This window comes from Lissotriton vulgaris, chromosome 6, assembly GCF_964263255.1.
Source record: "Lissotriton vulgaris chromosome 6, aLisVul1.2, whole genome shotgun sequence".
Lineage (NCBI taxonomy): Eukaryota > Metazoa > Chordata > Amphibia > Caudata > Salamandridae > Lissotriton > Lissotriton vulgaris.
The window spans coordinates 1,127,047,677-1,127,063,859 of NC_141694.1; the positions used below are offsets into that span (position 1 = coordinate 1,127,047,677).

At 40.7% G+C, this 16,183-nt stretch overlaps 1 protein-coding gene across 1 annotated transcript in view; it reads left to right on the forward strand.

The window, feature by feature from the left end:
- The window catches only part of LOC147708533 (uncharacterized), a 561,724-nt gene that overhangs the window by 167,333 nt on the left and 378,208 nt on the right, over positions 1 to 16,183 (forward strand). The window contains exon 2 of the mRNA XM_086925359.1: positions 10,247 to 10,430. Within this exon, the coding sequence (XP_086781485.1) occupies positions 10,247 to 10,430 (184 nt within the window). The remainder of the gene's footprint in view (positions 1 to 10,246; positions 10,431 to 16,183) is intronic.

The following is a 16,183-nucleotide window of genomic DNA, read 5'->3' on the forward strand; positions in this document are numbered from 1 at the left end:
CTCCAATCCACTCGGACCGGCGAAGCAAGAGATGGACCACAAACTCAGGTGACAATTCTTTACTTCAGAACAGGTTCAGATGGTAAAAACAGCAATGACGCGTTTCGGGCTAAACAGCCCTTGTTCACATGCAGAGCATAGCAATTCTGTTTTACTTTTTATAATGCTTTGTGACCCGCCTACATCCCGCCTCCAGCTTGGTCATGTGACTACGAACATAGTAAACATACTATTGCATATAAAACCAATAATAAAAACGTTTATACAAAATAGTAAAAATTTCATTATTTATAACTGCATAAATGCGCGAATGTGCAAATAAAGATAATAGGTCTTCAGTAAATATCAGAGAGAAGACTGACACCAGTCTCACAATAGAAATACATAACCGTATATATATATATATATATATATATATATATATATATATATATATATATATATATCGACGATTACTCCACAAAACCTCCGGCAAGCAGCTCAGCAACGATGGCAAAAAAGGAGACGGACTACAGACTCAGGTGCGATGATTTATTTCTTGCACAACAGAACAGCTACACGTTCCAGGCTACACGAGCCCTTGTTCACACTGCAAGTTAATAAAGTTATGTCGCTTTTTTATGTGCATAGTTGTGCTCACCCTCATTAGTGACATCATTAATCAAGTGATCACAAAAAGTGAAAACATACTACATTTTGTGTTTTCACTCATAAAATTATGCCAAAAAAGTTTTATATCTTACTGCATAAATGCAAAAAGTATATATAATATTTAATCCAGTGTAACACAACATTGTATCCATTCATGATATTATATCCTAAACATTGTATGCACTGTGTTTCTAATTCATTATGTTGTATAAATACATCTAATGAAACCAAATAAACATATAAATATCTATATATTCATTTATATACATCCTAATATCCTTGATTATTTTATACAAAGATAAAAGATGTGACATATATACATTGTATTGTATGATCAAAGTAGTGCAAAACTTAGCAAAGCAGCAACCAATTTAAAGTGTAGAAAGCTGTGCAAATTTTGTGCAAAGAAGCATATGTAAAGTGCAAAAAACTGTTTGATTCAAGAAGTGTATCAATATTTAGAACAATAATCCAAATCAGAGCCCTGGGATGGGTTTGTTAAAATCATATAAATAACCTTCTAAAATTCATAAAAACAGTAGTAATAGTGCTAAAAAGGAAGGATCATAATATAAATAGGGACAATAAATATATACAAAAATTGTTCTATATATAAAAAAGGGAGAATCATTTAATACTATATACAAGTTGTTTATCAAAAAGACATCATATTTATAAAGGCCCAGTATATGGATATATTCAAAAAAGATAAGTTAAAATAGTCAGACTAATAATCTTGATTAAGCCATCCTACTACTTTCGCCTATACATGATATTAAACCACAATATTAGGGAACCTATATATTGGGAATTTATTTAGACAAAAGATAATTATACATGCAAATTTCGCAAAAAGTAGGATAATTATAAAAATTATTATATAAGTGGATTGATGTAGACTATGTCAAGATATTCGATTTACATAGATCAAAACATTATAAAAAGCTATGCATTTCTTCAGTATTATTCAATCCATTTGGCCATTTGCTATCGAATTCTAAAATCATTTTGGTCTCAAGTTGTCTTAGTAAGCGCTCACAATTGCCTCCTCTTTTAAGTTTAGGAATAGCTCCAACAACATAGTATTTTAGACAGGCCACATCGTTGTTATGAACATTTTTAAAATGCCGGGCCACCGGATAAGCTGGATCACTATGCAGTATTGCTCTTAAGTGTTGTAGTATTCTCACATGCACCTGCATCTTGGTGCTCCCAACATAATTCAAGCCACAGGTGCATGTGAGAACGTACACAGCAAATTCTGTTTTGCAGTTGAAGTTACCTGTAATGGGCACTTCACGTGTACTGAATGGAGTAGAGTAATGAGTCGCATTGACACCAAATTTACATGCTCGACAACTTGTGCATTTTCTGAATCCATTAATAGATTGCAACCAAGATAATTTTAGTTTCATTTTTGGTGCTGCCTTGTCCAAGTCAGACCCCATATTCTTGGCTCGTCTAAAAGTAATAGTCGGATTCTCCGGAAGTTTGCCATTGAGTACTGTGTCAGATAGGACAATTGGCCAATTTCTCTTGATAATAACTTTTAGTTTTCTTTCCTCACTGCTAGTTGTTGTTATTAGTCGTGGGCATTCATTAGCAGTGTTGGAATTAGCTACAACATCAGGAGTTTCTATTTCAACATTTACCGCTTTAGTCTTTTCTAACAAGCTATCCCTTGATCTAAGTTTAGCTTTATTGATAGCTTTTTGTAGAATTATATCCATATAGCCTCGTGCCTTAAATCGTAAAATCATAGCATTAAGACAGAGATCAAAATCTTGAGACGAACTGCAGATCCTTTTTAATCTCAAAATCTCACCGTATGGAATGCTGGATATAAGATGCTTAGGATGCATACTAGTCGCATGCAAAGTAGCGTTACCAGCGGTGGATTTTCTGTGTAAGGTCGACTTGATAATTTCATTTTCTATATAGATTTCTACATCCAAGAACTCTATTCTCTTTTTGTTTATGTGAGATGTGAAATGTAAGTTTGGTTAATGTCTTTCACAAAATTTAGAGATTTTTGTTCTTCTCCACTAGACAGAATAAAAATGTCATCTATGTATCGGAGGTAACAGCAGATATTGCTATCTACCCAATGTTTGTGTTCAGTAGCTAGGACCAGTTCCTCCCACCAGCCAACGTGTAAACACGCATAGCTGGGGGAGAAACAGGATCCCATTGCGACTCCCCTCAATTGTTTAAACAAGTCTTTACCAAATACAAAGAAATTGTTATTTAGGCACCAGTCAATTAGATGGACAATCATTTTGTTATGTTCATAGTACTCAATACTCCTACTCGATAAAAAGTGCTTGACAGCTTCAAGCCCTTGGGACTGATTGATACTCGTGTAGAGTGACTCTACATCTAATGTTATTAAAAACATGTTGGAATTCCATTTTAAGTTTTGAATTTTACTTAAAAAATCACTTGTGTCACGTACACAGCTAGGTAATGCCTTAACAAAATCTTGAAGAAAATAATCTACATATTCTCCCACATGTTCTCCCATACTATTGATGACAGATGTGATCGGTCTGCCAGGAGTTGGATTTATTAGCTTATGTACTTTAGGAATTAAGTATAGAGAAGGCAAAACAGGGAATTTTATATTCATGAACTCATATTCTTCAAGAGAGATCAAGCCTTCCCTGCGCCATTGTCCCAACATTTTTTGTAAACTTTCTTTAGCTTTAACATATTCCTTTTGATTTGTCTTTTCATAACAGGTATTGTCATTTAATTGTCTATTGGCCTCTTGTATATAATCTTTTTTAGGTCAAATAACTAGGTTGCTGCCTTTCTCAGAATTCTTGACTACAATTTCGTTATTTTCTGCAAGTTTTTTCATCAATTTAGCATATTCTTTTGTCATATGTAGATTTTTCTTTCTCTTTTTATTGTTGATAGATTGATACAACTTCTTGATGTCATTAGTTACGCACTCATGAAATACATCGATAGAATCTTTGGGCATCATAGGTATAAAGCTAGATTTCGTTTTGAAGGGGTTCATGCCAGCTCCTTTTTGGTGTATGTCAATTTTGTTCAGTCTGGCCTGCGTGGCCAAGTCATTATCAAATTCAGGTGGTCCTGTGGAATCCTTCAAATCATGCATAGTTAGTAAAATGTGAGCATCTGAAGATGGCAAAGTTACCTTTCGCGATTTTTCACCTTTATCTATTTTGGTTTCCAGTGTGACCTTGGCATCATTCAAGGCAAAGTATTTTTTCAATTTAAGTTTTCGGATGAAACAAAAAACGTCAACTCGTGTCATGTCATAGTTAAGACCTTGAATCGGTCAAGTAATTTAGTCCAAGAGACAGCAGTTGTTCTTCAGCTTTACTGAGGGTTACTATAGATATATTGATTATAGTTTTATCCCCTATTGCCTGTTGCCCCAAGTGATTTTTTTCTTCTTCTTTTTTGGCAGATTTTTGTTTGCACTTGCGTCTCCTTTCTTTTCGTCTTTTGTTTCTTCTTTTTTTGTTTGTTGCCTTGTCAACATCGGTCTTAATGTTTGGAGTCTCTCTTCCACTAAAAAATCAAGATCTTCTGCCAAGTTTAATCTGGTTATTGTTAGCTGGTTAGAAAGATCAGATTCACAGCTAGATTCACTTGTGAGAGAACTTGAATCAATACTAGTCTTGTCTTCATTTTCATCGGTTCTAGTATTGATATTATTACTTGTAGATGCATTCTCTGGTGGTGCAGTACTTTTGCTTTTTTTGCTGCTGTATTCTTGTCATTTCGTTGCAATATATTTACGGGTAAAAGTAAATATTTGACCATTATTATAGTCATCTTCGTCACGTGCAAATTTATGCGCCTTTCTAAATTTTATCTTTTCCACATGTTTCTGTAGTCAGTCATTCATAGCATCAAATTATCTTTTTATTTCATCATTGGCTCCTCTTTTATCAATTTCAATGGTTAAAGCCTCAAACTCTTCCAGGATTTTGTCCTGATCAATGGCCGCATATTTAATTAAAATATGTACCAAATTAATTGAAAATGCCGAAGTACGCCGATGATGTGTAAAATCTGAAATGGGGCATTGCCATTGTCCCATGATCGTCTAACCTTCTCTCCTGTTTCTGTGCAGGGACCAATGAAGATCCAGGTACGAACTTAAAAGCATATTCATGCCAGTGACGTTTTATTTATGAAGCAAGCAGAAGAAGGCACACAGCCAAAACGCATCCTTGCTAATAAAGTTATTTTAAAAGGGACACCGCGAGTGCAGCACAGTTGTGATGGTTCAAAAGTAATTCCACTTGGGCGGAATTACTTTTGAACCATCACAACTGTGCAATAATTCCTAAGTGAAACAATTCCCAACTGGGATTTTTGGACAGACATACTTGATCTGTCCTCTTTCTGTAACTCAGCCAGCAACATGTATGTCACGAATATAGCCCACTTGGGCAAAGCTGTTTTGATTTGTTATGTTATGATTCGCTGCAAATTTTGCCGTTATGTGCTAGCTGTAATTACAAGTATTTGTCCAGTAATCAAACAGAAGGTCGAGTACACTGCCAGGAATTTGGTATTTGAAATTATTTCATTCTACATTGATTGCTAGTTTAAATCACACATTGATTTTATTTTGGTATGACATAGACATCAAACGGTATGTGAATGAATTATGACCTGTTTACAGCACTTTTTGACCATTCCAAAATGTCCGCCACACTAAGGGGTCGATTAGGATCGCGGACGGACTTGCGTCCGTCCGCGACCCCAGAGCAGGAGGGAACCTCCGCATGGCATGCGGAGTTCCCTCCTGTGCAATTAGGATGTGACTGCCACCCTGGCGGTCACATCCTCTATGTTTAACATTGCAGCGGGTGCAGCTTCAAGCTGCACCCGCGGCAATGTTAAAAATGGACGCATAGCATTTGCATGCAGAAAGAGGCAGGCACCGCTCGGTGCCTGCCGCTTTCTGCATGCAAATGCAGGGGGGTACCATAGGTACCCCCCATGTGCACCCCCCCCCCTTCACCTAGGGGGCCCGCACGGGCCCCCGCAGTGAAGATCCGTATGCATTTCTGCGGCGGAAAACCCGCCGCGGAAAAGCACTTTTTAAAGTCCATCCTGATATGGCGGACGGTGTCTGAGAGACACCGTCACCATATCAGAGCTTTTCCGCCTGGGTTGTAAGCCGACCGCGGCGGAAAAGCTGCGGACGGAAACCAGGACCCACCAGCCATCCTAATGTGGCGGTGGGTCCTTGGTCAGTCCGCTGCGGTTTTTCCGCATCCTCTGGGCCGGCGGTGGCTTCCGCCGGCCCCGAGGATGCGGAAAAACCGCAATCATAATTGGCCCCTAAGTACTAATCTGTACACATATGGGTGATTGTCCGTTTTTTATGTTACTCGAAAGAGTGAAAGGACAATTGTTTGGCATCAATTCGTAAACGTGATCAAGCTGCAAAGCGAAACGCATTGTTTTCCTGCTGAATAAAATTGTGTGCACAGCAACTTCTGATTGTCGGAGACGTCTGTTCGAGAGAATGGAGTGTTTTGATGGATATATATATATATAATATATATATATATATTCACTGAAAAAAACCATAGGTTTCACACCAGTTATAGTTAGGAATTAGCATTTAAAAAACCTATTAAATTCACTGAAAAAACCATAGGTTTCACACCAGTTATAGTTAGCTGGAAATTTTACTGATATAAAACCATTGAAATTCCCACGTTATAGTTAGTCGGACTCACTATAACTTGCGCGTGCAATGCACTGCTGATGACATCACATATTACATCACTCATGACATGGTCAGTGACATCACTCATGACATCACTGATGACACCATCCTTGTGACACAGTCACAGACCTCCTCTCAGTGTAAAGTAACCCTTGAGACACATATTCAAAAATAGAAACTGAAATTTTTAAAAAATGGACATACCTATATCAGTTACAACAAGCAATTCTGTACTTCCACTATCTATATACACATCCACTCATTCACCAACAGTTCTATATAGTCACTCATACATATACTCACTCATCATATGAAGAGATACACCTATACATCCTGTTACACACCGACATTCATCCAAAAGTTACTCACACACATATTCACACGTGCAAATAAACTATTGAACAACCATTTATTTGAATATAGAGTTATACACACACTTCCACCTTACTTCTACTGAAAATTACACATATTTATTCTCTTAAACAATCACTTATAGAAACACATACTTATTTAAACAGGAAATCTTACAATCTCTTACTCTCACATATACTCACTTATATACATCAATATTCATATATACTAGATTAAAACATATGTAGTTACTGATAAAGACACTAGTGAGACAGTCATTCACTCACTAACAAACACATATAGACACTCATCCACCCATACAGTCCTGTACATATGCTGTCTTCAAAACACATACAAACAAAGAGTCAGTCACTCATGCATCTATGTGCTAAGTAATACCTCCACCAAACCATATAGACACTCATACTGATACTACTAAAAATATCAAATAACCCATATACATACGCATGTAGCTACTTATCAACACATGTAGCCACTTATACACAAAGTGAAACACTAATATATGTATTTAAATATTTAAACATAACTCACTAATATTTATTTTTCAGAAAGACACATATTCACTGGATGGTGTCATCAGTGATGTCATGAGTGATGTCACTGACCATGTCATGAGTGATGTAATATGTGATGTCATCAGCAGTGCATTGCACGCGCAAGTTATAGTGAGTCCAACTAACTATAACGTGGGAATTTCAATGATTTTATATCAGTAAAATTTCCAGCTAACTATAACTGGTGTGAAACCTATGGTTTTTTCAGTGAATTTAATAGGTTTTTTAAATGCTAATTCCTAACTATAACTGGTGTGAAACCTATGGTTTTTTTCAGTGAATTTCAAAGGTTTTTTTAATGCTAATTCCTAACTATAAGTTTCACTTTATAAATAAGACTGTTAGCACTCTAGTTGTTCTTTTTAACACTCTGGTACATTCTGTCATTGGGCTACAGTTGGGCTACATCTAGTTGAATTTTGGGCTACATTTACAATTTTTGATCTCTGGTGGCCATCTTTGGGCTACATTGGGCTACTTTGGGCTACATTTGGGCTACATTTTGGCTCTAACATATATTAAGCCCAATGTAGCACAATACATATTTTTATAAAGTTAATTTTTTTACAAACCACTTCAGAATAGGGCTACCTGTCTCTACAATTATCCCATTTTTTTTTTTTTAATTTTTGGGGGGAGCGCTCCCAGAGCGCGCCCCGGAGTGCGCCCCGAAAAGCGTATTTCTGAAAAGCGCCCCCGGGCGCGCTCCGGGGAGCGTCTCGTGAGCGTCAATATCGCAAACGAAAACATGATCGTGACGTATCGCGTAGCCGCGACCGCGTGATACGCACGGCGTAAGCGCACCCGGAAGTACTCGAGCGAATACGATCGCACAACGTAAACTTCCGACGCGCTTACGCTGCGCGCCCCCGTGCGCGTAGCGTAAGCGCGTCGGGTCATGTGAGCAGAAAATAACACTTTTCATTGGTTCATAACAGTTTTAGTTTCATAATGATGAAGCCCATGGTCTTGTGACCTGAAAATAACACTTCTCATTGGTTCAGGACAGTTTTTTTTTCTAAATGATGAAAGACCCCACCTTTTTTCCTTATTCTGACTTTGTCCTTTGACTGAGGAAGACCTGTTTGTTGCTCTCTCTACTTTTTTGCTCCAAATAATGGCTTCAGTAGTAGCATCAGCTGGTGCATCTGCCCCACCACCACCACCACCACCACCAAGAGGACCAGCTCCAAATTATATTGGTGGTCAAGAACAGGAGGAGGAGGAAGAGGAAGAGGAGGAGGGGAGAAGAAGATGGCTGCCAGAAGAAAATACACCTTACAAACCCAAACCACACATTGTTTGGCAGTTTTTTTCAATTCCAGAGGGGAAAAAAAAGGTGAATGCTCCCAAGGTGACTTGCCTCATCTGCAATGATGAACTTTCACGGGGCAACCCAAACAAGAAATATTCTTTTGGTAACTATACCATGATTCGGCACATGACAAGAAAGCATCCAAACAACTACTCTCGTGCAGAGTTCCGGGAACTGGCCAGTAACCTCCCCCAGTCATCAAGGACCCCCTCCCAAAGAAACCAACCCACTTCCTCGCAACCAGAAACATCTGAGGTGATACCTTGCATTCAGCCGAGATTTGCTGATTTTAAAATTACTTGTACTGCTTGTGGCAAGCTTATCTCCTATGGGAAACAAAGTGTTAAGCTCATCGTCCTTGCAGGTGATAATCACAAGTGCCCCAAAAAGAAATAATTTTTTGGGTTTTTTGTTTTTTTGCTCCAGTTGAGCCAGTTTCAATTCCCTTTTTTTGTTTCTCCCCCTAAAAAATACAAAAAAAAATATAAAACTATTTTGAAAAGCCAAAAAAAGTTCAAAAAGTTCCAAAAACACAAAAAAAATATAAAACAACAAAAAGAAGAAAAAAAAAAGTTATTTTCAGAACTACCTCCAATTTCTAAATAAAAACTTCATTTTTTAAAAACTCTGTCATCTTTTTCCCTATTTTTACGCTCTCCGGTGCGCTACCTGGTGCGCGCACCGGGCGCTTCCCCCGCGCAAAACGAAAAAAAAAAATATATTTTAAATGCCCCGCGGGGCCCTTTTATAGCCCCCACATCAAACCTAGGGGGTCAAAGGGGTCTATCCCTGACGCCTTATGGTCAATTCCACCCTTTGTTTTTGCCACCTCTTATGACTAGATTTTACCGATAGACAAGATGGCGGCCGCTCCGGACTGTTTAGAATGTTTACAGACACCCAAGAGCCAATCAGCTTTCTGCGCGCAAGTTGCGTGTCGCGCCTGGAGCGCTCTCCGGTGCGCGCACCGGTGAGCGGCTACAGATATATATATTTTTTTGAACGTTAATTTCTCAAAATCCACTGAAGCACATATCTTAAGACATAGCAAAGGCACATCGGGCTACCAGTCCCTACAATTTTGCCAAGTTTGGTGGAAATCCATTCAGCCGTTCGGGCTAAAAGTGAAATCGACCGCCCTATGGAAATTAACATGGGGAAAACGCGTTTTGGGACCCCCCTTTTATCTCGCCCCCCGCTTGACGTATCCCCCCCAAACTTTTAGGGAAGGACCGGAACGCCGCGAGGCCATTTTCAGGAAATTTTCAGGCAGATTCGTCAACCGGCGCAAAAGTTATTCCAAATAGAATTTTGAGATTTAACATTGAAAAAAATCCTAACTATAACTACCTACTGGCGACCGCCAGTAGGTAATACACACACACATATATATATATATTTATACACATATATATATATATATATACACACTAACATATATATATTTAAACATCGTGTAAGATTCATACTTACCTTACCTATACTTACCTAGACGTAGGTTAGGCAAAAATACCTATCTGTGTGGTAAAGGCTTTCATGGTGAAGGCATTGAGTGGTAAAGACTTGGCTGTGAAGGCTTTTTCACCTTTTAAATATTCTAACTTTTGTTTCTATCTGCAGATGGGCTGAAAATTCGGAGGATGACAGTCTAAGACAGGAAATGAACCCTGTTGCAGATTCCATCCTTGTATCTGGGAAGAACATCCTGTTGGCTGCTCAGAAGTTCCATATACAACCAGACGTCCACAGCCACAAGGAGGAGCTAATTGGTGCTGCCCAAAGAATCTTAGGCAACACTTTAAAGGTCTGAACAATAACCAGTGCTTGAAATGTAAAAATAGAAGTGCTAGGGTGCCTTATACCAGAGTACCTGCTACCTGCTTTCATTAGAACAAAATTGCATGAACCTGTATTTTTTAACTTTTAGGCACAGGGAGATTAAGTGATTTATCCAGTATCACAGGATGTTGCAATATGGACGGGATACAAGCATGGTTCCCTACTTCCAATGTCAGCAGCTCTGGCCATCAGGGTACATATCTATTTAAGGATTCGTGGGCTACTGTGTTTCGGACGAGATGTAAACACAGGTTGCAATATAGCAAAACATCACAGAGAGGGATTTCATATCTCATAGTTTATACGTTGGGGTTGTTATTGCTTTAACTCAAAACATTTAACTCCTTTAAACATGTTTCCTAGTATGTAAGAGTAAAGTTGGGCAAACATTTTTGTGGAAACAAAAAACGGGTCAGATCTTCCTATTTCAGCATTTTGCCATGTATGTGTAACTTAAGCGATTTCCAGCTTGAATTCTCTTAATGCCGAATTTCTCCTCATTTGCATTCACTGTGGCATTTTGGCATGCCTCGTGCCACTCTAAGTGAATGTTAAAGCAGCTGTAACAGTGGTTCAGAATGGCCTAAATGGAGAGAACAATTCTGAGGGATACGAGCCGGGAGAGAATGTGATTGTAGGGCCAGCAGCGCTACTTTGGAACCAGAAGTTTTTTTTTTTGTTGCGGTTGGTTTTATGTAGCACGAACTGGACCCGAAGGCACCAGTTGCATTATAGACATACACATTCATTAGATCAAACCTATAGCGGTAGCGCACATGTTCTGCTTCCTTTACGGGGCATGCAGTAATGCAGTATGGAGTGGATGCTCCCTGAAAGCTCCGTCCACTCTCCGCCCATGTTTTTAATTGGCTACTGTCATTGTCTTTCATAAATGCTGCCGTCTGATTCATTATGAGGCTTGTTAGTCCATCCCTATTGTGGCCATATCGTCATTTTTACCCTTCCATAGCTACTGGCCCCTTTACTTTGAGTGTTACACCTAATGGTACGTGTTATTTAGACTGTGAGCACTACTTTGTCCCTGCCTTCTCACCCCTTCTCATCCCTTCCACCGCCCGTGCCCCCCTCCCATTGTTCGTGATGCAATGCCATAGGTCTCGCGTAAATGCGAGTCCTATTGCATTGCACATGCTTGTTTTGTAAATTGCTTCTAAGTTATCCACGTGTTATGAGATACATGAAATTAACATGGCTCACTGTAAGGCCATTTTGTGAAGCAAATGGGAGCCACTGATAGCTGTGTTTTGAAATGGCCTGTTTCTTTCCACTGAGGAAATATAATGTGCTGGGGGCATTTTTTAAAAGATAACCATGTTTGCGTTAATGTTTTGAGCCAGAGTCGTAGCACACAAATGCTTCCACCATTACTCTGGAAACGCGTACTCCTCCTTAAGCAATGAAAGTGGAAATTGGGGATAGTTACCCCTATGCTTGGGTTCTAAAGACAAAGAGGACTCCCTCATGGGCCCTTTCAGAGACAAAGAGAATGCTGCCGGGGGTGGGGTTAAAATTTAACCAGAGACTGCACTGCAAGTGTATGCCCCAGCATGCAGTGATTGCCCAATGAAGGGGCTTGGTGTGCCCTGCAGGGGTGACAAGGTGAAGGCACAGGCTTGGGGAGGGGAGTGGCTGGCATCCCCCAACCTTATATAAATATCAGAATGACACTGGCCCACTGGTCTCCCCCTCCCAACTTTTCCTCTCCTCTTGACCGTGTTAAACCATGAGGTGCCAACAGTTTGCGTCATGTGTCCCCGCAGAGACTGCATCGCAAAAGGCGGCTGCACACACAGGCTTGTGGGGGTTCATCCACACATATGCATCGGAGGTGAATCTGTAGCTTGGTAGTGACTTCAGGCACAGAGGTGGTGGAAGGGGGCAAGCTGCCGTTGAGAGGTGACCCAGCCAGCCAACTTTCCGAAGGCTCGGTTGGCAGGCAGCACTGTGACAGTTAACAGTTATTGGCCTGGCAAACGAACAGGGATTAAAGGCCTCATCAGATGCAATGGGGGTGAGTCCTAATTATAGCTCACTCTGCATGTCATAATTATATATCCGCATTCTGGTGCTAAAAGCCCCAGATTAATCATGGAAAGGCAAACTGCAAGTGACCGACTGCCAAGACAAAAATACCACCAGGTTCGTAATCAATTCAGTTTTTTTTGGCCAAAAATGTGCACGCGTTGCATTGCTTTCAATGGCAACACTTGCACGTTTGATGATTCCCTTGCGGGAGCGAGCTTTGAAACCATCTAATTGTAATTAACAGATGGTTCCTGCTCGCTCCAGCAAGGGAAACAGTCGCAGGCCCCCTCTTCTCTCCCTTCCCCCTGCTGCCTCCTTCTCTTTCAGCATGAGGCATGCGCGCTTGTTTTCAATGGGCAGATAGAAGCTTTCTTTCTTACCTAGGGCTGAAACATTACTGCTTTATTACAAATCTAAAAAGAACATGCAAAAGACGTCAGAATAGGTGATATGAATTCACCACAGGTTCATGTTTGTTTACACTTGCTTCATAAAATGTGGGAATACATACTGCAGCACGTGCACAGCGCCTTGAATATAGACGGGGCCTGGAGAACAATGCCTGGCTGGCCCCCGCCCTACTATCTGTTCTGATGGCCCTGCTTGCCGGAGAACGAGCCCGAGCACCACTCGTTTCAGGATAAAATCACAAATCCGTTCTTTTCTTCGCAAGTTAGCAAAATAAGAAAATCATAGAAAGAAGCACAGTTAAAGCGGAAAAGGCTACAACTTCTCTCCATGCTGCACTTTCAGAGCACGGGCCCTGGCACTTTTGTGCCATAACGTGTGATGCGATCTGCCCACACGCAATGCCCTCTTTTGCCAAAGGGGTGTTAGCAACCCCCTTATGATAAAAGGCAATGGATGAGATCACTCATCGCGTGACGGGGACAAACTACCATCAGGAGGTGCGGGGGTGTCGGAAAATAAATTCATATTATAAATTAAACACATTTCCCATTTGTCCGCTAGAGGGCAAGGTTGATCTATGATCATGTAGCTCCAGAAGCCAGTTGTTGATAGTGAACCGCCTCTCCTACCACCAGCACCACTGCATCCTCAAATTAGCACTTGACTTCTCACTCCTCTAATTCTTCATTATTCAATGCAGTAGATGGGGATTGTTCAGACGATCTCAGATACGATGATTGATAAAAGAAATTACATATTACTAGCATTGTACATAACGCCTTCCTCTAGGCACTACTTGGCTAGGGATGCAAGAAGCAGTGTGAGCTTGTTGGCGGTCTTGTAAAACTTGCTATGACATGACGAGTCGTCTTTGAGTGACTGAATCAGTTTAGGTGTAGTCCATTTCAGAAACGACTCCCTAGCCAGTCCCCGCCCACTGCTATACACAATGGCCCCCCGTAAGTGCATTTCAGCTGGATATGCAGGGCTGCAATGGCTGCCAGGATCCTGTCCACATGTGTGTGTTCGAAAGCAGCTTGTAACTGTCTCTTTTTCTCAGTATGAGCATTGGCTGCTGAACCAGGAGGCATTTAGAAGGGCAGAGGAAGGCTGGGCACCTGATCGGTGCATAATAAATAATGTGTGACAGCCGGAGATGGCCGGTGCCAGGATGGCGCCCTCGGCGGGAATACATTTTGATCCCTCGTTCCTGCTGGTGAATAAAACAAGCATTGGCATAGCCAATAGGTCTCACCTTTGGGCCCATATAAGTGTTTAGTTATCCAGCACAATATCCTTGGTGCAACAACATCAACTGTTGTATGGCTAAACACTAATATGTGTAGAGATGAGCCTCAGCAAGGCCTACCAATGCAAGGGGTTCACCCTTCTCTGCACAGAGTCCTCAGACCATAGGAAGAATTTGGCACAGAAACTGGAAATAGAAAAACAGCATTTATTACACCTCATGAGGGGTACTACAGTCCACACAACACCATTCAGTACTGTATGAAGTAGCACACCAGACAAAGGAAGCATGCTTCTTTTATACCCTCACAGGGGCTCAAAAGAAGTTGGTACAAAACACAAGGGCACACATTAGGGACATATAAGGACATTTTGGAAGGCACAATCGATGAGTGGGTGGAGTTAACAGTTTTCAGAAAGTGGTAAACACAGTCCTATCTGAGACTAATCAGTAACAGCTGCAGACCCTACTGAGCATGTCTGAAAGTGGGGGATGCTAAATATAGCCTGTTGCTGGGCAAATATCATACGCAGTTAACAAGGAGGTAGGACAAAGAGCATGGTGAGCACATGGCAATATGTGGCAGACAAAAGGGCTGCCGCAAATGCAAAATGGAAGCTGTGCAATATTACAATAGTTGCTAAATACAGCATGTCTTCTGCTAATGCTTAACCTGATCGCTGCTAAATTACAACAGACGACCCATTCAGCATTAGCTGAAGACATCCGGTTTTCTGGGATAGTCCAAATATTCATCCTGTATATTAATGTTCATCATTTCAGCTACTTCTTTGTCTAGCATATATTGTACTTTCATTTCTGCCACATCTTTCTTAGTTTGTATACAGGCAGTAATGCATGTGGAACAAAGCATTGGACCGCACAAAATACACATGCAGCATGTGAAGAATATAGCAGTCATTATACACAAGATAGTCAGTAGTTTCCAGCCCCAAGTAGAAATCAAACCCCAGAACCAGCCCGCAAAAGTCCAGGTACCATTTTCTGTATGGATCTCTGCAGCTATTTTCTGCAGTTTAGAAATCGCACCATATACTGCAGGTGAGCGATCCAGGATAAAAACACAACAACTACTTCCAATTATGCAGCATGCACCACCTCGATCAGCCAACATCACATCTAATACCATTCTGTTTTGGAGTGCTATAATTCTAGCAATTTGAAGTTCCTCAGTAATATTTCCAAGTGCAATAGCTGCTTGATTAGTAACAGCTTCCACAACCTTAGTCAATCGTCGCACTTTCCTACTATTTATTTTTATTTTTTTAATTTTTGGAGGACCTTTATTTAGAAGAGGGTGCACACAGCTATTCAGCCAAACATCCCGGAGGCATGGCAGCAAAAAATAGAAAATCGGACTGTTTCGGCACACCCAGGAGAGCATCTCAGGATTAGAGAGGTCAATTTTTTAAAAATAAAACAGGATATACACAGTAAATACGTAATACAGTTCCATATGTTAACGAGGTGGAAAGAGAGAAAAGAGAACAGGAGGGGGCCGGCTACGGGATCTAAAGTAGATACAATCACCGGGTGGGAAGGGAAGCATGTCCAACTGCAGAGACGACAACATTTTGAAGCGAACAATATAAGCAAGCATACATTTCTTAAAACTCCCGACTAATGCCCCACCCGATGAAACCAATGACAGGAGAGACTGAGCGGCCACAGTCCCAGCACCGCCCAAAAAGTCCAAACAGTAACCCGATAAACTGACCCCCAACCCAGGGAGAGAGAAAAAAGGAAGTCCAGTCAAACTAAAAGAAGAGAAAAAGGCCATAGAAACAGAGAACGGAAAAACAAAAATACCCCACCCCCTACCCCCCACCCTGCACCCCTGCAGATGGCTACGGCCTACCCCCCTAGCAGCGTGCCTATCGCCCAGCGACCAAAAACCCGAAATATAGTAGAAAAGAGATTTATAAAGGAAGGAAACACAGAAAAAGAAAGAAAAGAAAAGTTAAGGGAGGAGGAGACCCTCGCATCCCCGG